At 35.5% G+C, this 24,967-nt stretch overlaps 1 protein-coding gene across 1 annotated transcript in view; it reads left to right on the top strand.

The window, feature by feature from the left end:
- Positions 1–24,967, top strand: part of LOC136033337 (serine/threonine-protein kinase B-raf-like) — a 46,332-nt gene that overhangs the window by 11,468 nt on the left and 9,897 nt on the right. Inside the window, exons 3-5 of the mRNA XM_065714130.1 lie at positions 5,405–5,572; positions 8,856–9,004; positions 13,780–13,928. Of these exons, the coding sequence (XP_065570202.1) occupies positions 5,405–5,572; positions 8,856–9,004; positions 13,780–13,928 (466 nt within the window). The remainder of the gene's footprint in view (positions 1–5,404; positions 5,573–8,855; positions 9,005–13,779; positions 13,929–24,967) is intronic.

The raw sequence follows: 24,967 nt of genomic DNA on the forward strand, positions 1-24,967 counted from the left end.
AAAACAAGTTTTTTTAAATGAAAGTAAGGAGCGACATTAAAACTTAAAACGAACAGAAATTACTCCGTATATGAAAGGGGCTTTTCCTCCTCGACACCCCGCTCCTTACGCTAAAGTTTTTTATTGTTTTAAAAAGTAGAGTTGCGAGAAAGAATCAAACTTTAGCGCAAGGAGCGGGGTGTCGAGAAGGAAAAGCCCCTTTCATATACGGAGTAATTTCTGTTCGTTTTAAGTTTTAATGTCGCTCCTTACTTTCATTTAAAAAAACTTGTTTTTTTTATTTAATTTCTGAAAGTTTTTGAATTAATGCATGTCTGATTTTGGCTCTCCGTACATAAATTACTAAAATGAAATTTGCATATTAATTCTTTTTTTGGCTAAATGGCTTTCTCTTAGTTTTAATCAGACGATTTTGAGAAATAAGGGGTGGGGAAGGAGGTCTAGTTGCCCTCCAATTTTTCGGTTACTCAAAGAGGCAACTAGATCTTTTAATTTTTAACGAACGTTTTTATTAGTAAAAAAAAACGTAACTTAAGAATTAACTTACGTAACAAACGTACATAACTTACGTAACTTACGTTAGGTTTTGTCCAAATTCTTTAAGAATGACCCCTGAATCAGAAAGGCCGTAGAATAAATAGTTGAAATTATTAAAAAAAAAAATTAGCATAAAGAGCGAAGTATTTATCTTCTCCTAAATACCTCGCTCTTTATGCTAAAGTATTTTTAGAACCCTTCATATGCGTAATAATCTCTGTTCGTTTTAAGTTTTAATGCTTCTCCTTACTTTCAATCGAAAAAACTTTTTCATGTTTATATTTTCATTGTTTTTTTTTATAGTAATGCTAGAAAGTCCTGCGCCCTTTTCATTGAATTTCTCTTCCCCAATGAAATACTCCTCCAAGGAAAGATCCTCCCATATAGCCCCCTCCCCTGAACCCCACACCCAAACCAAAAAAATCCCCCTGATAACGTCGGTACACTTCCCAGTAACCATTACTGTATGTAAACATTGGTCAAAGTTTGTAACTTGCAGCCCCTCCCCCAGGGACTGTGGGGGGTAAGTCATCCCCAAAGACATAGTTATTATGGTTTTCGACTATGCGGAACAAAATGGCTATCTCAAAATTTTGATTCGTTGACTTTGGGAAAAAATGAGTGTGGGAGGGGGCCTAGGTGCCCTCCAATTTTTTTGGTCACTTAAAAAGGGCACTATAACTTTTCATTTCCGTTAGAATGAGCCCTCTTGCAACACTCTAGGACCACTTGGTCGATACGATGACCCCTGGGGAAAAAAAAAACAAAAAAACAAATAAACACGCACCCGTGATTTGTCTTCTGGCAAAAAATACGAAATTCCACATTTTTGTAGATTGGACCTTGGAATTTTTTCGATAGGGTTCTCTGATACGCTGAATGCGATGGTGTAATTTTCGTTAAGATTCTATGACTTTTAGGGGGTGTTACCCCCTATTTTCCAAAATAAGGCAAATTTTCTCAGGCTCGTAACTTTTGATGACAAATACTAAATTTGATGAAATTTATATATTTAAAATCAGCATAAAAATCCGATTCTTTTGATATATCTTTTAGTATCGAAATTCCGTTTTTTAGAGTTTCGTTTACTATTGAGCCGGGTCGCTCCAGTTCGTTACCACGAACTGTTTGATTTTGGAATAAGAACAGCTTGTAGACACTCGGATAACAAAATGAGCTAATGCTTTGGAAAGTTCATTAATACGACTTGTTCTAGAATTGCATCCAACAAGCAAGTGTTTGGCGTTAGAGTTTGTATAATCATTGAATAAGAGCTTTCTCTTAGATGTACCGCTCCAGTCAAACTCCCGATCCGGCACTGTTCTCGGCACGGATTTAGAGCGCCACCTGCAGGTGGACGTCATCTTGTCTGACACCGAGCAACAGGTGGCAACAAACAACTTTTCTCTGAAAAAACCATCTGGGGGGGGGGACGTCTAAAATATGAAAGAAAGGCAAAATTGGCATGTCCAACTACGACGCCGAAGCTGAAATAATGACTGAAATTGAAATTAAAAGACTTTCTAAGCAGACTTCTTCATAAATTAAAATTAAATAACCATTTTATTTTTAAAAATAAAATAAAATTAATTTATAACATAAATTAAAATTATTAAAATAATAAAGTTATTTTAATTAAAAATAAATTAAAATAACCTTCTCGAAGAAGTGGGAAGCTGAAATTATTTTAAAATTCAGTTTAACATTGATTAAGTCCCGAGTAACGTCAAGAAATTAGTTTTGTATTCTCCCAATTATCGCTGGTTCTTTTACTTTGTTTTATAAACAAAAACAAATCCCTTTTCCATTAGTTGTTATATTTGTTGTGATACACAAGGGGGGTTGTAATTTGTACTTGTTTCTCATTTTAAGCAATTTTGAGCTATGGTATAAATTACAATTTTCTAAAATATTATAATTTTATGCTTGATTTTACTATTTGTTTTAGTAGGACTGAGTGAGTATTTGGAAATGACTAAGATTAAAATAATAAACTTAAATAGGTAAAAAAAAAATATCTATCCATGGCGTATCCTTTTTTTGATTTATCCCTTTTTATCTTGCCTTTTCTTAATTGTCTCTATCCTTTTTTTCTAGACTTTAGCAAACATTTGCCATTTTTATTTGTTGCATTCTTTGGGTGCGTTTCATTTGGTCTCTCCGTTATTGTGTGTATTTTTTTCAATAAATCGTTGCTTTGTTGGAGAGTTTTCACAAATTTAATTACTTGTCATTTATACTCCTCAATTTTGTGGGAAGTAAATGAAAATAAATAAATATTGTAACTAAAATGGTCCCTCGTTATGTGGAAACGACGACTCTTCTTCACTTGACAAATTTTTTTGCTAATCTTAAAGTTAATTGCTATATCTACTGCTTTTATTAATTGACATAACATAATATTTAAAATATAATCAATTTTTTGGCAAAAAAACTGTATCTTCATATACAAGATGAAGAATGAACTCATAAATGAAGCTTTAGTAAACCATAAATGACATTAAAGTGAAATATTGACGCGACCTGTTTTTAAAATTGTTAATTTTTGGTTATTATAGGCAGAGGTTCGTCCTTTACTGGAGACCTTGTGTTCTGAATACCGAAGGCCCGATTTTAGTTAGGTTTTATACAAGACCCATGCTTTTAATTTCGCATTTTGTGATTATGATAATGAAGCGAACTTTTTACGCTCGGACCTTAGTAAAACTGTAGCTGGCTTTACTCTAGTCAAGTCAATTGTCGCAGTTCAGGGTTCGAACTCACTACTAGCAAATAGAAACTATAAAAAAATATTGAGAAATGGTACTGAAAAGTATCTAGGGGATCTTTTTTGGCTTCACTATCTAAAAGTAAAAATGGAAACCAGAAATTCCAGGGGGTGAAGCCACAGCTTTTCTTTTGGGGGGAGACCGTTCCTGGTTCTCTCCCCGTTGCTTTATTTGGACAACCGAGAAAGGAAAGGGTTACAAAAAGTGACATTTTTGTTAGCATTATTTATCGACTGAAGAACTCATGGCTGCTCTAACTTTGGCAAAACACTAGAAATAATTTCATGCCACCAGCCCTTAGAACACAAGTAAAGAAAACTCAGAACTGAAACCAAACGTCATGGATTGTCTACTTAGCTGTAATTAGCAATTCGAAATTCCAACTGTAGATGCCTTTGGGTCCCAAATTTAGCGAAGTGCTTCCTTGATTTTAAATCTCAAAAATTTTATGAAAGAAGGAATGAAATCAATACCGAAGTAACAACCCTCTGCTCAACTACTATAGTAAGAAAAGCTACAGCAACTAAAAGTACGTACTATCGTTGTTCGGACCTTATGGCTCTAGTAAAGATCGAACGACGTTATTGTCACTCTTACAATAAATTTTTGTCACTTATAATAAAATCCAAGGATAATATAAAAAATCAAACCTTAAAAAAAATACAAGAACTAAAACTTCATTTTTATATTATCGTTGGCTTTTTATTAGTAATTTTTATTTTAATATTGTGCACTGAGGACGGTCAAGCAGGTCATGACCGAAATATTAGCATTATAGTCTATGTTTTTCACTGACTCGCATTCCCCTTGTTTCTCTCTTCTTTGTGGTTTTTTGTTTTGTTTTGAAACTGGCGACACTTAGTATTTTGTCAGTGTAACAATAATTAATTTGATGAGTATAGTTGGTAAAATTTGTGTTATAATAAGTATCTGATCTCAGTTCCTTACAGAAAAATGATTTCAGAGCTTGAAAAAATGCCAAGTGTCGCCACATGTTAGATGGCGCTGAAATTTTTTCTCTCGATACTAGTGCCAGTTTCCACGCTTGTACGTTTTTCTGTGTGTAGCTCAGGAGTATTTCTTCCCAGTTCTCATTCGATGATTGACAATTAATTGGACCACTGCATGTGGATTGAAATATTTTAGTGTCAATCATAGCTTGAACCATAGATACGAATAAAGCAGTTAATTATTTATGCTTTTATAAGTATCAAATTAATTACTTGCATATCTAACTGTATTTTAACCATTATATTTAAAAAATTTTTTTACTAATTTCCTTTCCTTTCCCTCGTTGTAACTTACGTCTATGAAAAAGTATTAACTTACGGCTGTTAAAGTATTCTGTGTTCATAAGCCACTTACTCTACTCGACTCTTCTAGATGGAAAATTCGGTAAATTCTCGAGTTAATTTTGGACTTATGGAATGTCAAGAATTACTAAGAATAACTTAGGCTCAAAATAGGAACACAGCCAACATTTGAAATATCATTTCGGTATCTGAGAGCAAAATTATCCTTCCCTGTAAGAAAAGAAAATTTCGGAGATCTTATGCAATATAGCATGATTTCTCAGCTCTTTGAAATGATCTATGCGGGGACTTAATACCAGTGGCGTAATTTTGTCGAAATCTTGGGGGAGAGGGCAAAGTTGGAGTCAATTTTCCCAAATCAAGTGAACATCACACTGAAAACTGAAAAATGAGCCATAGAGCACCATAAAGATATAGATATACTAAAGAATTCTTACCCTTTTCTGTGGTTACTCCAATTATTTAGGCTTATCTTAGTTTTGATAAGATTTTTGAAGAAACTAAATATCAGCTGGGTGGCAAACTGGGGTTGGGGCCCGGAGTGTGGGAATGGCAGTTGGCTCCCCTGCACCATAGCAAATTACGCCCCTTCTTTGTCCACTTTTGACTGCGTAACTACGAAAAATTTAGTTATCATCAGCAGTTTTTCAGCAGTTTTCCTGAAAGTGAAATTATCCTATCCCCCTATTTTATCCGTCCTATCCCCCATCCTATTCTCTATATTTGCTTTCAGTCGGCCAAGAAATGACAATTTCGCTTCGATTTATTGTAGTCTTTTGTTTGCAGGCACGTGAATGTACTGCTGTTCATGGGATGTGTTTCCAAGCCTCAGCTTGCTATTGTAACCCAATGGTGTGAAGGCTCTAGTCTCTATAAGCATCTTCATGTTAATGAAACTAAATTTGAACTATTACAATTAATAGATGTTGCTAGACAAACTGCACAAGGCATGGAGTAAGTGGATTTTTTGTATATTAATATATTAAGTGGACTTCTTTCTATTCAAGCTTCACTTACTTAGGTAGTATTATTAGTAAAGATGGTGGGAGCAGTGAAGAAACGGGGTAGAATAGCCAAGGCACAGGGTGTTTTTTCACAGTTAAAAAAGGTGAAAGAATTGGAAGATAAGTCTGCAAACCAAGACTATATTGGAAGTAACACTGATGACAGTAATCAAATATAGTTTTGATGCGTGAGTTCTTTGAATAACGGAGGAGTATTTGTTATATGTTTTCCAGAGAAATTGTCTGAGGGTTGTTTTGGGTACCCTTCTGACTGACTCTATCTCAAACAGTAAGCTATGCGAACAGTTTGGTTCAATCCTCCTTTCTTGGGCTAAAATGAGAGAAAGGTCGAGATGGCTAGGACACGTTCTGGCGATGATAGATGACAGATTGTCAAAGATTGTCCTTGTCGGCCAACTGTCTAGGCCCAAACGAAAAGCAGTTCGTCCTTGAATGGGGCGGAATGATGTCGCAAAGAAAAATTGTGGGAAACGGAAACTTCTTGGGAGGATGTAAATAAGAAAGCTTCGGACAGATTGGGATGAAAGAGGAGCTTGTGCATCTTTATTGGAATCAGGTGGCTTGGCGCTGCAGTGAGCTACTGGTTGAAGTAGTAGTCTTTTCCTCTTCTAATATTTTTTTTCTTCTTTTACTTTTAGTTGTTTTTATTTTACCTTTTTTATGGATCTTGTCAGTCACTTTACAAAACCTGTCTGGTTAATTATCAATTAATTTAACTTGTTTTTGCTTGTTTTGCTATATATATATATATATATATATATATATATATATATATATATATATATATATATATATATATATATATATATATATATATATATATATATATATATATATAGGTCTTGACAATCACTTTCTAATATCCATGTCTGGTTATCAGTAATTTTGAGGTGTTTTTCGCTAATTACTTGGACTAGCAAATGAATTAAGTCTAAATACTTTGACAATCGAAAACTCGAATGCGATGGCCGAAAATCATTGGAACGAAAACAAATTAATTTTGAACTGTTATCATTAACAGATGTTGGTAGACAAACTGCCCAAGTAATGGAGTAAATGGAATATTTACGTACCTGATTTCGTTTTTCTCTTCTACTGTTAGTTACTTTCAATTTTAGGTTTTTAACCTTTTGCTTTTTAACTAGATCTTGACAATCACTACAATCTCTGTCTGGTTGTCAATGAATTTGAGGTGTTCCCTCTTTCATTAATTATATCATCTATTAGATCATTTATTCCATTTATCCATTTATGCTAATAAAAGCCTGAATATCTTGGCTATACGTCTGGAAGCCTTTATTAACGGGGAAAAACTATACCCAGCATGTAATCTATGCTTTTTACTATGCTTACTGATTTCCCCTGTGATTCTGAAGAGAAAAAAAAACTCAAGTTTGTTATCTGAAAATGTAAAGTGTTGACGCCATGCCGAACTTCGTCATCTTTGCAGTAGCGAACAATCCAGATTGCCGACTAAGACAGATTGTCGAATTTAAACTTTTGAGAAGATACGATGTATAGTGAAAATATAGTGGAAACGGGTATAATATTTTAATTATTGTGGTATCCAAACTATTTACGATGACAAAAGTTAGTTTGTCTTTATTTTAGTATTTGTAAATAGAAAAACATTGAACGAAACTGGGGGTCTTGAGGGGACTATTACTTAAGGGGTCTTGAGGGGATTTTTGCTGGGCAAGAGGATTGAACAAGAAAAAAAAGCCAAAAACCAAATAACCGAAAAAGCTATTAATGAAATTTAATCTAGTAACCAAAAAAGCTAGTACCAAAAATCTGATAACCAAAAAAGCTAATAGAGTAACACAAGATTTGTGAAAAGACTCAGTTAAGCTGTTTTCCGAGTGATTTCTCAATACCCTTTCAAGGGTATTAAGCTACTACAAAGGCAATTAACTCAGTGTCACCAATTTGTGAAATGTTTTTTTTTTTTTTTGTTATTACATCCTCAAAAATTCTTGAACTTAGATTAGGTTAGACTCAAAATTATTTTTGAGCTTACCTTAATTTAATCTGCATTATTTCCAGTTATCAAATTTTGCTTTTTAAAACGTAGAATAAGCGGAATATGAGCCTAATAAAAAGATATATTGCATTTAAGCTTACTAAAAAGGATAATTAATCAAAAAAGCTAATAATTGTTCTGTAAACTGCAGTCCTTCATCTCTCTTGAATTTGAAAAGCTCTTTTTAATTTTACTACACATCGCTGTATTACTTGTGACCCTATTCAAAGAGTATGGGTAACTTATCAGAGCGAAAACTGGTGGTAGTGTCGACAAAAAAAAACTACCAACATCTAGCGTTTGGTGGCACTTGACATTTTTCAAGTTCTGTAGTGTTTTTTTCAGGAAGTGATATTAGACGCTTATTACTACCCTAATTTTACCAATTACACTAATTAAATTAATTGCTGTTATATTTACACTGAAAGAAAGTGCCAAGTGTCGCCAAATGCTAGATGGTGTAGATAGTTTTTTTTGTAGACACTAGTGCCAGTTTCCAATCTTATAAAATTACCCATACTTTTTGGCCCATTTACTATAGTTATTTTTACTGTTATAATGCAAATGGGTAACACTATACATGCCTTTGGCAGTAATTGTTTTCAATTTTTCAAGAAGCCATATTAAAGCCCTGAATATCCTGTTATTTCAAGTTTACTCTCTTCATTGGTCCACACCCCCCACAGAGAAGAAACATTTTTTAGACAATCGGAAGGATTAAAGCTTTTATGGGTGGGGGGTAAAGATTTTAAAGGGGCTAGAGTGAAGTCTAAGCAGGGGACTTTGATTTAGCTACACTGAAGATTAAATGACTGAATTACATGAGCTTCAGGATCAGTCACTAGGACAACAAAAATCGCCCTTTGGGCGGATGTTCTTTGCTATTTTAAAGAAATTCGTTGAGCGAGGTAAATTGGACTTTATGCAATCGAGCTAAAATATTGAATCTTGTAAACTTTTATAGTCTTATTCGCCTAATTGATCTACCCATCTTCAAAATATAAGACAGTTTTTCTGGAAAGCAGTTATTTACCTTGGGCTTGATCGAAGTAGAACTATAGCAAAGACATTTTGCCTCCAATTTCGCCCCTTTAAATTTAATAAATGGTAAATAGATTTGAGCTAAAACATAGTCCTAATGACCATGATTAAAGGAAGGCAAATTGTTCATTGAGTATTCTTTTTTCAGTTATTTACATGCCAAAAATATTATCCATAGAGATCTGAAGAGCAATAATATTTTCCTGCACGATGATTGGACAGTTAAGATAGGTGATTTTGGTCTAGCGACTGTGAAGACTAGATGGGCCGGATCACACCAGTTTCAGCAGCCTTCAGGTTCGTTTTTCTTTTAAGTAATGAGTAATGCCTATTTAAAACCAACGGACTTATTTCAAGCAACTCACCTTTTTTCTGTAGAAAAAAGTTTTTTTTTATAAAGAAATTAACAAATAACTCGAAGTTTTTGCTAGTAGACAGATCACGGATGCGTGTTAATTTTTTTTTTCAGGGGTGATCGTATCGACCCAGTGGTCCTCGAATGTCGCGAGAGGGCTCATTCTAACGGAAATTAAAAGTTCTAGTGCCCTTTTTAAGTGACCAAAAAAATTGGAGGGCACCTAGGGCCCCTCCCACGTTCATTTTTTCTCAAAGTCACTGGATCAAAATTAGATAGCCATTTTGTTCAGCATAGTTGAAAAACCTAATAACTATGTCTTTAGGGACGGCTTAATCCCCCACAGTCCCAAGGGAGGGGCTGCAAGTTACAAACTTTCACCAGTTTTTACTGTTTTAAAAAGTAGAGTTGAGAGAAAGATTCAAACTTTAGCGTAAAGAGCGGGCGTTAAGGAGGGAACGGCCCCTTTCATATACGGAGTAATTTCTGTTCGTTTTAAGTTTTAATGTCGCTCCTTACTTTCAGTTTAAAAAAACTTGTTTTTTTTATTTAATTACCAAATAGGGGTTACCAAAAAAAGAAAATTAACCAAGATTTATCGTTTTGGAGGAACAATATATTGAAAAGCTGTCAGATGAGGAAAACACCTATGTTTGACTTTCCTGTCCTTATTCTAGTGTCAACTCATCAACCACCTTGGATAGGAATGTACATTTCCGCAAATTTCCACAGCTGCATAATTCTAACGCAAAGGACAAAAAATCTGTACATGTTTTTCATGGTGATAACTCCAAGTTAATCTCTTATATGCCAGCATATAGTTCCAAAAACATCACAAGGATGTTTTTTAATTTCCTTAAAACACTTAGTAATGTTGAACTGCTGGTTTGGGATCTTACGTCCATTGATCTATGCATGCCAAACGATGAGGCAATGGCAGAGGTAGATAAACTCACCTTTGATTATTTGGCATTATTCAAGATTATGAGAGTAATCAAGCATAGAAGCAGAAGAATATGCATGAACTTTAAAAGCTTTGAATATGAATCTAGTATCTTCATCCCTCATTTTTAAAGACACTGAAAATATTATGATATTTATTGGAAAATGGAAGCAGTTATTTCGTAAAACTCTGTTCTGAAAATCCTAATACATGGAAGGCTCTGAACATACGTTTTTGTTTTGTTCCATCTATTGATTAAATGGCTCAATTGGCCTTGATTTTGAGGGTGAGAAAATTGCAAAATAGGATATATACCGAGATTTAGCATTGGAGACAATATATATTGACCAAGCTATTAGAGCAACCATCAGCAACCATCTCATATGCTTCATCAATGGTTTTGGCGAAATAAGAAAGTGATGAACAAGTAGAGGATGAAATACCACTGAACAACACTGAGGTGAAAACCCAAGATATTTCGAAAAAGCTACTAGAGCAACCATCTGCAGTATCTCAAACCCAAAAGAATGAAAATATTCAAGTTAGACCAATTTGTTCAAACCAAATTCCGGTACCTCCCTTTCCAAGTAAGGAAAAGGTTAAGTCAAAAAGTGCCATGTATATTCTGAAATGGAAGAACGAAATAAAAATGGATGAACATTTTTGAAAAAAAAATGTGACAATGTTCACACATTTTCGCAGCATCAAAATTCTAAGGTTGTTGAGCTGAAGAATGATCCAAACTATCAATCATCTTTCGGTATTTCAGCTGATAAGTCTGATACACTAGAGCACAGGCCATCAACTATTGTCATAAAACTCGATTCTAATGTGGAAATGCTAGAAAATGACGATCTGTCGCTGTCGTCATCAGTGGTTCTGGTGAAATTAGAAAGTGATGAGCAAGTATAGGATAAAATACCACTGAACGACATTGAGGAGAAAGCCCAAGATATTTCGAAAAAGCTACTAGGGCAGCCATCTGCAGTATCTGAAACCCGAAAGAATGAAAATATTCAAGTTAGACCAATTAGTTCAAACCAAATTCCGATACCTCCCTTTTCAAGTGAGGAAGAGGTTCAGTCAAAAAGTTCCATTGTATTTTCTTAAATGGTAGAAGAAAGTGCAAATGAAAGAAGGTCTTTGAAAAAGAAATGTGACAATATTCACACATTTTCGCAACACCAAAATTCTAAGGTTGTTGACCTGGAGAATGATCCCAAAGATCAATCAGTTTTCGGTACTTCAGGAATCAATTGCATTTTTCCAAAACACATGGACTTGCAAACACTCAAAAATGAATCTGTTTCTTAAAATTTTAACGCTCCTAACCATGTTTCTTCTGGGATAGTTCCAGCCTCAGGTCTTATGTGCTTGATAATATAGGTGATAAATCTGAAACACTAGTGCACAGGCCATCACCTATTGTCATAAAACTCGATTCTAATGTGGAAATGTTAGAAAATGATGATCTGTCACTGTTGTCATATTGGCCATCAATGGTTTTGGTGAAATTAGAAAGTGATGAGCAAGTAGAGGATAAAATACAACTGAACGACATTGAGGAGAAAACCCAAGACAACGCAAAGTTACTTCAAAAAGACTAGGAAGGGAAATTGCAACCCTTAAAGAATAACAAATCTGAAAAATTACTGAAAATAGGAAAAAGGGCTTTGTACCCGTAAATGTTGTCTTAGTTGTATTATGAGATTGTGGGTTTTTAGGTTAGTTAAGGCTAAAGTTAAATTCAGTTAGGTCAGGATTGGGTTGGGCGGGTGGTTAGACTAGGCTTAGTTAGGCTAGGTTAGGTTAAGTTAGTTTAGGTTGGGTTAAATTAGGCTAAGTCAGGCGTGTATTATAAGTCAGCGTAAATTAGGCCAAGTTAGGTGTGTGTGTGTGATGTTGTCTTAGCTGTATTATTTATTATGTTTCTGTATCAATTAACCCCCCTGCAAGCTCACTTGTAGATGTCGTCTTAGTTTTATTATTTGTTATATTAAAGAACGATTATGTTAAATTATATTAAAGTAGCTGAAGTATTAAAATAAAATACTATATGCCTGATGATGGAATACGCTTCTCTTCTGACAAGATAAACGTAGTTGCAGCAGGAGATGCAACCTAGTGCAAGACAAAAACAATATCCTATCAAAAAGAATAGCCCAAATCTCCTAAAAATGGTGTTAGTTAAACATTTAGGTTGCAGTGGTAGATAGCAGCCTAGTAAGAGACGATGACGTCTCCCATAGTAAAAACTACAATTGCCTATAACTCCTAAAAATAGGGTCAAATCAAAACAAGAAGTGCCGCCTTGTCTGAAACCCCTATATAGAAAACTTACAGTCTCTTCGCTTGAACAACAAGAATTTCCATTGGAAAATCCATATTGCATTTTATATTACTGTATGTAGCCTACATGCTTTTTATAATGCTCAAAAGCATATCCTTAATTGGCAAAAAGCTGCATATTCGTATGCAAGATGATGTTAAATTGATATTATAGCAATTAGTCTTCATTTTCTTGCCAAAACATAAATTTGTTGCATAATCACGCATATGATGATTTAGTCTTTGTCCAAAATTGCATTTTAATTTAAAATTTTAGTTACTATGGGCTAGAGTTCGTTCTTTACTATAATTTTTCCAAACATGGTTTTCAAATTTTGGCTACTATTGGCTGTGATTCGTCTTTTACTAGGTTGTAGCTAGAGCTGCAGCCATGACACAGGAAACAGCCCGTGACTCTTAGTCTGAATAGTAAAAGATGTTTCCTGTCAAAAGATAAATGTGCTGCATCATCGTGCATATCATGATTTAGTTTTGTGAAAAATTGCTTTTAATTTTAACATTTCTGTTACTATGGGCTAGAATAGTATAAAGTACTATGGAACTTGTTCGTCTTTTACTAACTTGCAGCTACCGCTGCAATCACGGTTTAATATTTCAGTTAATTAATATTTCAGTGACCTTTGGAGGTCAGTCTTTATTGTATCTTTTTATTTGAAATTGAAGTGTTGCAAAAATAGAATACTTCTACAGCCTTCACCCAAGAAAACTTTCACGGCTCTTTCTCCCTCCCCTACCAACCCCCCGAAAAAGGATCAATGAACGTATTCTGGATCTTATCACATTAAGACCCGTTCACATGGTCATCCGTTCACCCATTCACAGCCTAAATTTCTAGGTTATGTTTACCGTGAGCGAGGTCGTGGCTTGGGGAGCCGCCTTGAGGTAGAAATAAAGGTTTTGATAACTGGACGTCAACATAAATAAGTAAGATCCGTAAGTTCAAATAAAGATAAGTTTTATTAAAGTATCTTACTGGTTAAAACAGGTTCTAATTATAATATATTACCACAAGTTCCAAATGCAGCAAGATGCCCTTAAGCGTCTAAAACCGTACTGCTAATAATGATGTTTCTTCATTCCCATTTCTTATTATTTATTATTTTTGTATTATGTAATATATATTTCTGAAAATATTATTAATAAGCAGGACTTCTTTGGCAAAACGAACACACAAACAAAGAAAACAAAGAGCCCAAACAGTCGTTTTACCCCCCCCCCCCTTTCAAAATTTAAGCTGCATGAAACCAGTTTACCCTTAACTTCTCTTTAACTGAAAACCTGAAATTGTGGATATATAACTGAAGTAATACAATCCCCTTTGTGAAGCCAAGGGATATGCCCACTTCATGCTTAAAACTTGTATGACCCCCATCCAAAGATTTAAACTGTGTGAAACCTGTACCTTAACAATTTCTCTTTGCCTAGGATCGATACTATGGATGGCACCAGAGGTCATTCGTATGGCTGATGAAAATCCCTATAGTTTTCAGTCTGACGTTTACGCATATGGCATTGTCCTCTATGAGCTGTTATCTGGAGCACTACCCTATTCCCTAATTAATAACCGTGATCAGGTAATCGTTATGTTGGATTTATCGTTATGTTATACCAGATATATATGTTGAAGTGACTGTGGGTTTCCACGTTAATAAAATTGTTATGATTAAGGTTGGCAGTCGGGTTGGTTCTTTGTCGAATCAGGAGTAAAGTTGGACCGGGTCTAATTCCCAGTTATGCTGATATTTTGATCGATTTTTACAGTTCCTGAGAAGAAAAGTGAAAACAGTGCCTTTAAATATACGAAAAAGATGTGGTAACGAAGACACTGATCTTCATGGGTGAATCCAGGATTTTTGCTCGGGAGGGTTATTTGTTCAGCGAGAGGGGAGGGGGACAAAAACTTTAAAAACGCATTAACAATTTCTTTATATGCATTTTTTTGTTTCTTTTTTACGACTGGGATATAATCTTCGGGAGAGAAGGCGGGGTTCAAACCCGGTACCCCCGCCCCCTCCTGAATAAGGTCTTTCTGATCTTGGCTTTTCTTTGTTTTATCTTTCTTTATCAATTTTATTCGTTACGACTTGTGTGAAAATAAAAGCATACCTACTTCTGGGTTGTTTTTGTTTTGGGTTTTTTTTTCAGTCTTAACGACATGTAAAATAATCCCTCTGCAGTTCTCTGAAGAGACACTCTACAGTTCTCTGAAGAGGTAATAAAAATAATAGTTCACAAAGAGCGATGTTAGACTCAACTCCAAATGAGCAGGAATCCCCTCAACCACGATACTTAGTCCAAACGATATGGCTATGTTTTCACCCTATATAATACTTCCTGTTTAAGATTAAGTATTAGTGAACTGAGGTTCGGTCATTGAAAAAAGACCGGTTTTTTTTTTTAATCTTCTTCAGAAAACAACTTAAATTCCATTTTATTCGGCAGATCTGTTTGGTATATTTATGCCGAAAAATAATTTTGTGGTATCAGTAATCAAATTCAATTATGTGTTTTCTAAATTATTTAGTACACACACTTATCTTTTCCGAAATTTATTAAAAATATTCCGATTATATACGACGCCATTCAAATGAAAAATGGTTACTTGTTAATTATTCAGAACACGCTCAAGTTCTTGATCTAAATGTAAGATCTGAGAAAGCCAGTTTCATAGCCGCTAAGACAAGTGGCGGGTGACAGAATGCATTGGACTTGTATAATTTGGGCTATATATTTGCATATTAGGGGGGGGGGGGTAAAGCAGAGCGGGTTTGCATGCAAGATGTGCTAGCTACAATTATGAAGTAAGAATTGTTTTCTAATTTCATGCTGTCCAAATACTTTACCCCCTCCCTCCTTTATATACAAATATATATCCAAGTACCGAAATTTTTTTTTTAAATTAAGCCCCTTGGCGATTTTTTTTCTCAAAGTTATGACCTATCTAGATCGTTTTTTCACTCCTGAAAATTGTAATTTGTAAATTTAGTTTTAATATCGCTTCTTACTTTCATTTGGAGAAACTTCTTTTTGCGCTTTTTTGATTTCTCTTCTTTCAAAATGTCCAGGTCTATCCAAGACTTTTTAGTTTTGGTAAATGTCTAGTTTCGTCAAAAGCTGTCTAAACTGGTTCCATAATATAGTACTTAGAAACGCTAATTCTAGGAGCGCATCTATTTCTGGTTGACCCTCCTTCTCAATGGGGCAAACTAAAAATGTGTAAAGTGGGCTTGCTTACAGGTAACATTACCTATAGAGCGAAGCGTATTAGTCCATGGCCCCGCGGGCAGCGGGACGAGGTCTGTATTCTATATTTATTTGATAAACCTCGTTTGAGTTTTTTTTCTTTTTTTTTAGTTTTATCACTCTTTGTTGAATAAATATCGAATACAGACCTCGCCCCGCTGCCCGCGGGGCTCATGGACTAATTCGCTTCGCTCTATAGGTAATTAAATAAAAATTATTTTTTTAAACTGAAAGTAAGGAGCGACATTAAAACTTAAAACGAACAGAAATTACTCCGTGTATGAAAGGGGCTGTTCCTCCCTCAACGTCCCGCTCTTTACGCCAAAGTTTTACTCTTTCTCTCAATTCTACTTTATTAAACAGTAAATAACTTTAGCGTAAAGAGCGGGGCGTTGAGGGAGGCACTGCCTCTTTCATACACGGAGGAATTTCTGTTTGTTTTTAAGTTTTAATGTCGCTCCTTGCTTTCAGTTATAAAAAATTTGTTTTTTTTTATTTAATTTCTGAACGTTTTTGAATTAATGCATGTTTTTATTTTGGCTCTCGAAATGAATAATTAAAACGAAATTTGCGTATTGTTATTATTAATTTTGCTAAATGGCTTTCTCTTAGTTTTGATCAGACGATTTTGAGAAAAAGGGTGGGAGAGGAGGCCTAGTTGCCCTCCAATTTTTCGGTTACTTAGAAAGGCAACTAGAATGTTTAATTTTAAACGAACGTTTTTATTAGTAAAAAATATACATAACTTACAAATTAACTTACGTAACGAACTTCTATACGTATATTTTTATTATGTATATGAGGGGGTTTGCCCCCTCGTTAATACCGCACTCTTTACGCTAAAGCTTCTAATTTTCTCCCAACTCTTTAAGATTGACCCCTGAATCACAAAGGCTGTAGAATAAATAGTTGAAATTACTAAAAATACTTTAGCGTAAAGAGCGAGCTATTTAGGAAGAGATGGACTCCCCATATGCGTAGTAATCTCTGTTCGTTTTAAATTGTAATGCTGGTTCCTTACTTTCAGTTGAAAAACTTTTTCATGTTTATTTTTTCATTGTTTTTTTTTTTTAAATAATGCTAGGAAATCCTTCGCCCCCTTCATGGAATTTCTCTTCTCCCATGACAAATTCCTCCAAGGGAAGATCCTCCCACGTAGCCCCCTTCTCTCAACCCCCCCCCCAACCAAAAAATCATCCTGAAAAGGTTTTTACACTTCCAAATAATCATTACTGTATATACACGCTGGTCAAAGTTTGTAACTTGCAGCCCCTCCCCTGGGGACTGTGGGGGAGTAAGTCAGCCCCGAAGACATAGTTATTATATTTTTCGACTATGCTGAACAAAATGGCTATCTCGAAATTTTGATCCGTTGACTTTGGGAAAAAAATGAGCGTGTGAGGTGGCCTAGGTGCCCTCCAATTTTTTTGGTCACATAAAAAGTGCACTAGAACTTTTAATTTCTGTTAGAATGAGCCCTCTCGTGACATTCTAGGACCACTTTGTCGATACGATCACCCTGGAAAAAAACAAAAAAAGATCAAACAAATAAACACGCACCCGTGATCGGTCTTCTGCCAAAAAATACTAAGTTCCACATTTTTGTAGATAATAGCTTAAAAGTTCTACAGTAGGGTTCTCTGATACGCTGAATGCGATGGTTTGATTTTATTTTATGGTGTGATGTTAAGATCGTATGACTTTTAGGGGGTGTTTCCCCCTATTTTCCAAAACTAGGCAAGTTTTTCTCAGGCTCGTAACTTTTGATGAGTAAGACTAAATCTGATGAAACTCATATATAAAATCAGCATAAAAATCCGATTGTTTTGATATATCTATTGGTATCAAAATTCCGTTTTTTAGAATTCCGTTTATTATTGAGCCGGGTCGCTTCTTACTACAGTTCGTTACCACGAGCTGTTTGATGTTACCTGTAAGAAAGCCCACTTTACGCATTTTTAGTCTCGTTGGAGGGGGATTTTGGAAAGCTAAAAAATGGATGTGCTTCTCTAATAATGACAAAAAAACAATATGCAGTTATCAGAATCTTGCTATATGCACTAATACGCACTCTAGACAGCTTGTGATGAAACTAAACATTTCCCTTAATTTCTTGCAATCCTTTGCAACTAGATCTTTATTTACAGTTCGTTATTAGAACCTATTTCGTTTAAATGATTTCTACGTTCTTGTTGTTGTTGTTGTTTGGGGTTTGACGCGTTCGACCAATAGGTCATATGCGTTCGTATCACTCAGTTGTTCTGTGCCTTCTATAATCACTAGCTTGCTTGGGTGTCACTTCAGTCAGTATCCACTCAACCAGAACAGTATCACTTGACTTGCTAATGGAGGGGGGTTATTTGCCTGCAGCAACTGCCTGCGTTGAAAAACGGGAATCAAAATACTGCAACTATGCATTGTCAAACAGCAATTAAAATATATGTACAACACAATAATAAAAAGTAATACAGTTTTTACACATTATAACCAATATCAATACAACCAAATGCCGATAAAATATATCTAAAATGATAAATAGGGCAATTCTAAAAATCCTATTAAATAGGTGATAAAAGAAAATAATAATAAAAAAAAATTATAGGGAAGGAACCAAACCAGTAGTCTTAACAAATCTACCTAATAGGTTTGTGCTTAGTTTTTTAGCCCAAGGAGGAGACATGTGATGTCCCAGAACAGAACGCATTGTGAATGCACTAAATGCCTTCTCACAGCAATTTCTTAGTACTTCTCTCTCTTTTTCATATTTTCTACAGTTAAAGATGATGTGACGTATATCTTCATACACTCCACAAGTGTCACAGTTGGGGGATGGAGCCATTTTCCACTGGAATAGTGTTGATTTTGTCTTTGCATGGCCACATCTAAGACGAAATAGGCAGGTAGAAAGGATGTGAGAAGTGAGGTACATTTCTTTTGAAGGCTGCTTATAATCATAGAGATCGAGGAGCTGAGTATGAGAAGATTGGAGCCAGGCCTATTTTTTGGAAAAAAATTTAAAAATTTTTTTAAAAATTTTTGAGCTAATTGAAGAAAGAAGTTCAGGACCAGTGATAGGGGTTTGGGTGATCAGGCCTAGTTGGGAGGCTTGTTTTGCAGCCTGATCTGCAAGTTCGTTTCCTGTTATACCACAGTGTGCTGGAACCCATATTAATAGAACAGATATGCCCTTTTTGCAAGTTGAGTAACCAAATTTTCAATCTCAATGGCAACATTTCTTGCTTGGTGTTGCTATTGTGAGAGGTAATCCAGAGCTGAAAGTGAATCAGAGCAGACAATATACTTCTGATGTTTTCTCTCTGTTTGGCTTGATATGGCTTGTAATGAAAACTTAATTGCGATAAGCTCTGCGGAGAAAATTGTCAGGTTAGGGGGTAAACAGTATGAAAGAGACAGACTCTATAACTACTGCACAACTACTGTACAACCGCATTTTGTTACTGTCTTTGAGCCATCTGTATAAACTTGAATGTATTCCTAATATTCTGCCAGCTTTCCCAGGAATATGATTTTCATCAGTGCTTGGGGGAGGCCCTCCTTTTTTTGATGGTGATCTTAGGAATAATCAATTCCTTAATTCCTTTGGAGGCACTAGACAAATCATCATCCAAATTAACAGTCAGCCTGCCATTCTCTATGAACTCTTCCATGCCCGGAAGGCAAAGGAATCTCTGGAAAGAAGACATCTCTGTTGGTTTATAGCGGATGTCAGGGTTGTGGTGGCTAATAATTTCTTTGTAGATAATATGGTTCCTGAGTCTTATTTTCTTAGCAAAATATCTTGCAAGGAGGTATTTTCTTCTGGAGTGAAGGGACTGGATCCCAGCTTCACAATACATAGCTACAATAGGAGTAGATTTTAGGCCACCAATGGCCCTTCTTAAGATTGCATGAAGTGTAGTGTCAAGTTTCTTCAGGAGACATTTCTTTACCTGATCAGTATATAAATGATCCATAGTCTATCTTGGATATCACCACTGACTTGACAATAGTTGAGGCAAAGGCTGTGGGGGCACCTCTTCTTCCAAGGCAGAGAGCATTAATGAAATTTTGTATTTGTTTGAGACTACCAATCAGCTCATCCAGATGGGGTTTCCATGTCATTTTATGGTCAAATATAACTCTCAGAAAGCGTGCATGTTCTGCAACTACAATCTCTTGTCCATTCAGTTTCATCTGTGGTTTGAAAGCAGCCAGGTTATGCATTTTGTGGAACAACACACTAACTGACTTATGGGTTGAGAAAACCATATTATTACTATTTGCCCAAATTGATAGTGTATCTACAGCTTTTTGGGAGGCTGACTGTAAGCATAAAGGGTCTCTCCCCACAACTGCAACAGCAATATCGTCAGCATACAGAAACAGCTCTGCTCCAAGGACATTTTCCAGGCTTATATCATGACAGTACACCGAGAAGAGAATTGGGCTTAGAACAGATCCTTGAGGGAGTCCAATGTTATAAGCTTTTCTCTTAAACTCTGAGTAGGAGCCACCCAAGGAAGCCTGAACCTCCCTGCCCATCAAGAATTGGTGGATCCAATTTACCAGTAGATTTGGTAAACCCATTACAGATAGCTTTCTTATTAGTTGCCCCACATCAACTCTATCAAATGCTGAATCCATGTCTAGAAATATTACATGGACAGCTTTTCCTTTTTTGAAACTAAGTTTTATTAGATGCTCTAGTCTAACTAGGGCATCTGTGGTGCTTCTTCCAGGTGAAAAGCCAAGCTGTTCAATTTGGATGTGGTCTGATAAAGGGGCTAAAATTCTTTGTTTTGTTACCCTCTCAATTAGTTTTGCAACACAAGAAGTGAGAGATATGGGGCGGTAGGAATCAACCAGCTTAGGGTCTTTGCCTGCCTTGAGAAGTGGGATCACTATTGCCTTATTCCATTCAGATGGTATTGCTGACTCTATGACAGATCTGTTGAATAGCTCTGTCAGTAGCTCAACAAATGAATCTGGCAAATTTTTCAGTATCAAATTGTGAATTCCATCAGGGCCAGTTTCACCAGGCTGGAGCTTTGAAATGGTGTCTTTAACTTCCAGGGAGCTAGAAAGGGGAAAGGGGGCAGTACTATTTTTGGAACTAGGTTGGTGGGATGTTGACTGTAATGGAGTGACTACGTTCAGAAACTTTTCTAAGAAGAGATTAAGTTTACCATTGTTTGAAGATTCTGTCGTCCGTCCCATCTGTATTTTCGAAGGGATGGGGTTCCTTCTTTTTTTGCCTGAAAAAATCTGGAAGTTTCTCCATAGCTCCTGAACAGGAGTGTTGTGGCTAAATTTGTCTTCAATGAGCCTTCTCCATCCATCTTGTGTCTTAGCTTTCAGTGTCTTTTTGAATTCTGCTGTCTTTTGCTTAAAAACTATTTTATTCTCAATTGAGGGATATCTAGAGAAATTATTTTTTGCTTTTTTCTTCTCTAGATAGGCTTTCTGGCATTTACTGTTCCATCCTGGAGTAGAATTTTGTCTTTTTGGATGAGGTTGTTTGTAGCCAAATATTCTTTCTGAGGAGGCTATGATAGCTGAAGTAATCTTATTAGACAGTGATTCCACTGACTCATCAATTGTCTTAATTTCCAAAGACTTTTGGTCTAAGTTGTGTTTCCAAGAGTCCCAGAGTTTTTCTTGGAACTTCCACAATTTAACTGGTTGGTACCCTGCCCTTACTGGGTTAATCTCCAGTTTCAATGATATAATCTCATTGCCCGAGTCAAAGTCACAGGGTTTCTGGATTTCTACACTATTTGCCATATCTGTTGATGTGAAAGTGAGGTCAATGGTTGAGTACTTGCCTGTCTGTGTGTTCAGCCGTGTATTTAGGTCTGTGGGTGTGATAAGGGACAACTTATTTTGGGGTTCCAGGATGTAATTGGTTAAAGAGGTAGCAATTGAATCTTCAGGTGATACACTGTCCCACATTCTGTGGTGTAGGTTAAGGTCCCCGCTAATTATTTTTACAGGGCCACATGCATTTACAATCAGTTTGAATTGTTTCAGGGAGAACTTATTTGTCTTTGGTGCATAACAGTTAGCAATACTAATCCACTTATCACTTCCAAGTAGCTTTATGTCAATTATACCAACCTCCATCTCCCCTTGTGGACTGTTTTTTAAAGGCTAGGTCATTTTTCACAAGGGACAGTAGGCCACCACCTGTTTTATGGACTCTGTCCCAACGGGCAATATTGTACCCTTTGAAATCACAGAAAATATTCTCTGGTTTTAAAAAGGTCTCTTGAAGTAGAAAAATATCAGGATCATGCCTGACTAAGATGTTTTGGAGTTCTTTTCTTTTGGCTTGGTTGAATCCCCGTATATTTAATTGGAACACTGAAAGGGAGCTAGACATTGGTGTTTGAAAGGGCTAACTTGGGTCTCTGTAGCTTATTACTATGTGACATATGGACCAGCAGCCCCCCTCCCTCCTACAGAACTCAGAACCAAATCCCTCATTTGTTCACTTTAGAAAGTTTTAAAATAAGAATCATTTAAACGTCTAAAGAGTTTAAAGTTTAAATTCATCATCCCATAGGATTTGTGCTTTTGGCACAAGTTTTACAGCAAGCAAAAAATGATACTTTTTAAACTATCAAAATTGGATTCAAAAATGTAACTTTTGATTAAAGCCAATTAGAAACCAGATTTCTATTACTGGTTTGGTCAACGAACTAGAGGTGAAATGCCTCGTTCTAAAAATAAATCTTTTGCAAGGAGGTTAGACCATATGTTGGATAATGAAAAGAACAGTTGTATTGCAACATTTCTGAGGTCAATCTACCCAGTGCTCAATTTAGAAATCCGGGTTGATTCTAGATATATAAGGCCGACCTGGAAGCGAGGAGAGTAATTCAGTAAAGTTCTGTCGTTGATGCACTACATACAGCTAACACATATTGAAGTCATTTTGTCTGAAGTTGTATATGAAGTAAGAAAATAAAGTTATTGTCAATAACTGTCTTTGTCTATGAGTCAAGGTATCAGGTACAGTTCCTATTGTCTGTTGGATCGTTCCCAAGGGAACTGTGCACAACTCGGGAGACCTGAACATCACGATAATGATTCTGTCTCCATGGTTATAGGGATTTGTTCATAGAACCCCCTTAGTCTATATCCCTTAGCTACCCTGCTCCCATGTTCAAATTTCGAAATCCCCTTAATTATACTTCCTAAGACCCCCCCCCCCGTAACAACTATAACCTTCTGGGCTAGCTATAGTTTCCTTGCCTTTACGTTTTCTTTCAGTTTTTCCTGGGCTGCTGGTTTGTGAAGAGGCATTACTGGTTGTAGGGCTTGATTCCACTCTGTTTATGTTTTCAGCAATGTTGTTCAGGCTGAGGGCAGCATTTTCAAAACCAGCTGGGAGTATCTTTGAGACCAGTTTGCAAAGAGATGTTAATATCTGGGTAAGATCAGAGATCTGTCTTGCCACTCCTTCAAACATAGACATATACTTCTTGTTTAGGTCCTCAACTGGATGGTGATTAGGTGTCAAAGCAGGGAAGGAGTCTTTATGGGCCATGGGGACATATTGGTTTGTGTTGGAAGTCCCTTCTTCAAGGCCTCAGCAGCAGTTCTCATGGGACGTTATTGGTGAAAGAATAAGTCAGAATTGCTTTCTTCTCCATGAATACTCGGCATTCCTTAGCATTAGCAGCATGGTTACCACTGCACTTGAGAGTCTGATCTTGCTTTATTGTTTTGGATTGGGACATACATTATAGGTGTGTTGTCCACTACACAGTAGGCATCTTCTGTCTCTGCGACAATTTGAAGCCATGTGGCGAAAACCTTGGCAATTTAAGCACTGTATTGCTCGGGGGATAAACTGCTTAACTGTATACCTTGCACCCCAGACAGAGATTTTTAGAGGGAACTGAACATCCAGATTGAAGGTGCAAACCAAGGGAATAACAGAAGGGTTTGGGTTTTTAAAGGCCATTGTCACTTGTTCTATTCTATTGTCAACTTGGACCTCCTTGACAAAATCATCCAGATTGGTGACCTCCTCAGATGGGACACTGATACCTTTTATAATGAATATAAACTATAACCTTAGAATAAATATATAACCTTATTATATAAAATTATAATATAACCTTATATATATCTATCTATCTAAAAATAAGTTGTCTGTCTGTCTGTCTGTGGATGGATCAGGTGACGTCACCTGAAAAAACTGGATCAGGTGACGTCAAAACTGAAAAACTAAAAAAAGGCAAAAACTACAAAAAAAACTAAAAACTAATAAAAAAAATAAAAAAGCTAAAAAACTAAAAAAACTAAAAAAAGGCAAAAACTACAAAAAAACTAAAACTAATAAAAAAGCTAAAAAACTAAAAAAACTAAAAAAAGGCAAAAACTACAAAACTAAAAAAACTAAAAAAACTAAAAAAACTAAAAAAAAGGTAAAAAACGAAAAAAACTAAAAACTAAAAAAAGCTAAAAAAAAAGGAAAAAACTGAAAAATAAGCTAAAATAAAGGTAAAAACCAATAAAAAACTAAAAAAAAACTGAAAAAACTAAAAAAAGGCAAAAACTACAAAAAAAAACTAAAAACTAATAAAAAAAGTAAAAAAGCTAAAAAACTAAAAAAACTAAAAAACTAAAAAAAGGTAAAAAACTAAAAAAAATAAAAAATAAAAAAAAACTAAAAAAAAGGAAAAAACTGAAAAATAAGCTAAAATAAAGGTAAAAACCAATAAAAAACTAAAAAGAAACAAAGGAAAAAACTAAAAAAAATTTTCATCTAAAAAACTAAAAAAAACTAAAAAAGGTAAAAACTAAAAGAACTAAAAAAGAAAAAAATAAATGACGAAACTCAAAGAGAAAGCGACCAGGACAAAAGGAATGTTCGATTAGCAATCAACAAAGCACCGGGACACAGGGAGTATAAATGACGACCAGGACATAAGTAAAAAAAAAAATTAACAAAACTAAAAAGAAGTTAAAAACTACAAAAAAACTAAAAAGAAAAAAAAACTAAAAACTAATAAAAAAACTAAAAAATCTAAAAATCTAAATAAACTAAAAAAGAAAAAAAAAGGAAAAAAATAAAGGAGAAAAACAATACTAAAAAACGAATGTATATACAGACCGGTACACCGGGATACAAATGACGACCAGGATACAGGGAATATAAATGACGACCGGGACACAGGGACACAACTACAACGGGGACACCGGGAGAAACAGGGGGATGTAAATGACGACCGGGACAGGGAATGGTCGATTAGCAATCACCATCAACAAAGCTCAAGGGCAATCATTAGAATCATGAGGTATAGATCTGAATACAGATTGTTTTCCCATGGACCATTATATGTTGCATGTTCAAGAG

Source organism: Artemia franciscana, chromosome 11 (assembly GCF_032884065.1).
Source record: "Artemia franciscana chromosome 11, ASM3288406v1, whole genome shotgun sequence".
Classification (NCBI taxonomy): Eukaryota; Metazoa; Arthropoda; class Branchiopoda; order Anostraca; family Artemiidae; genus Artemia; species Artemia franciscana.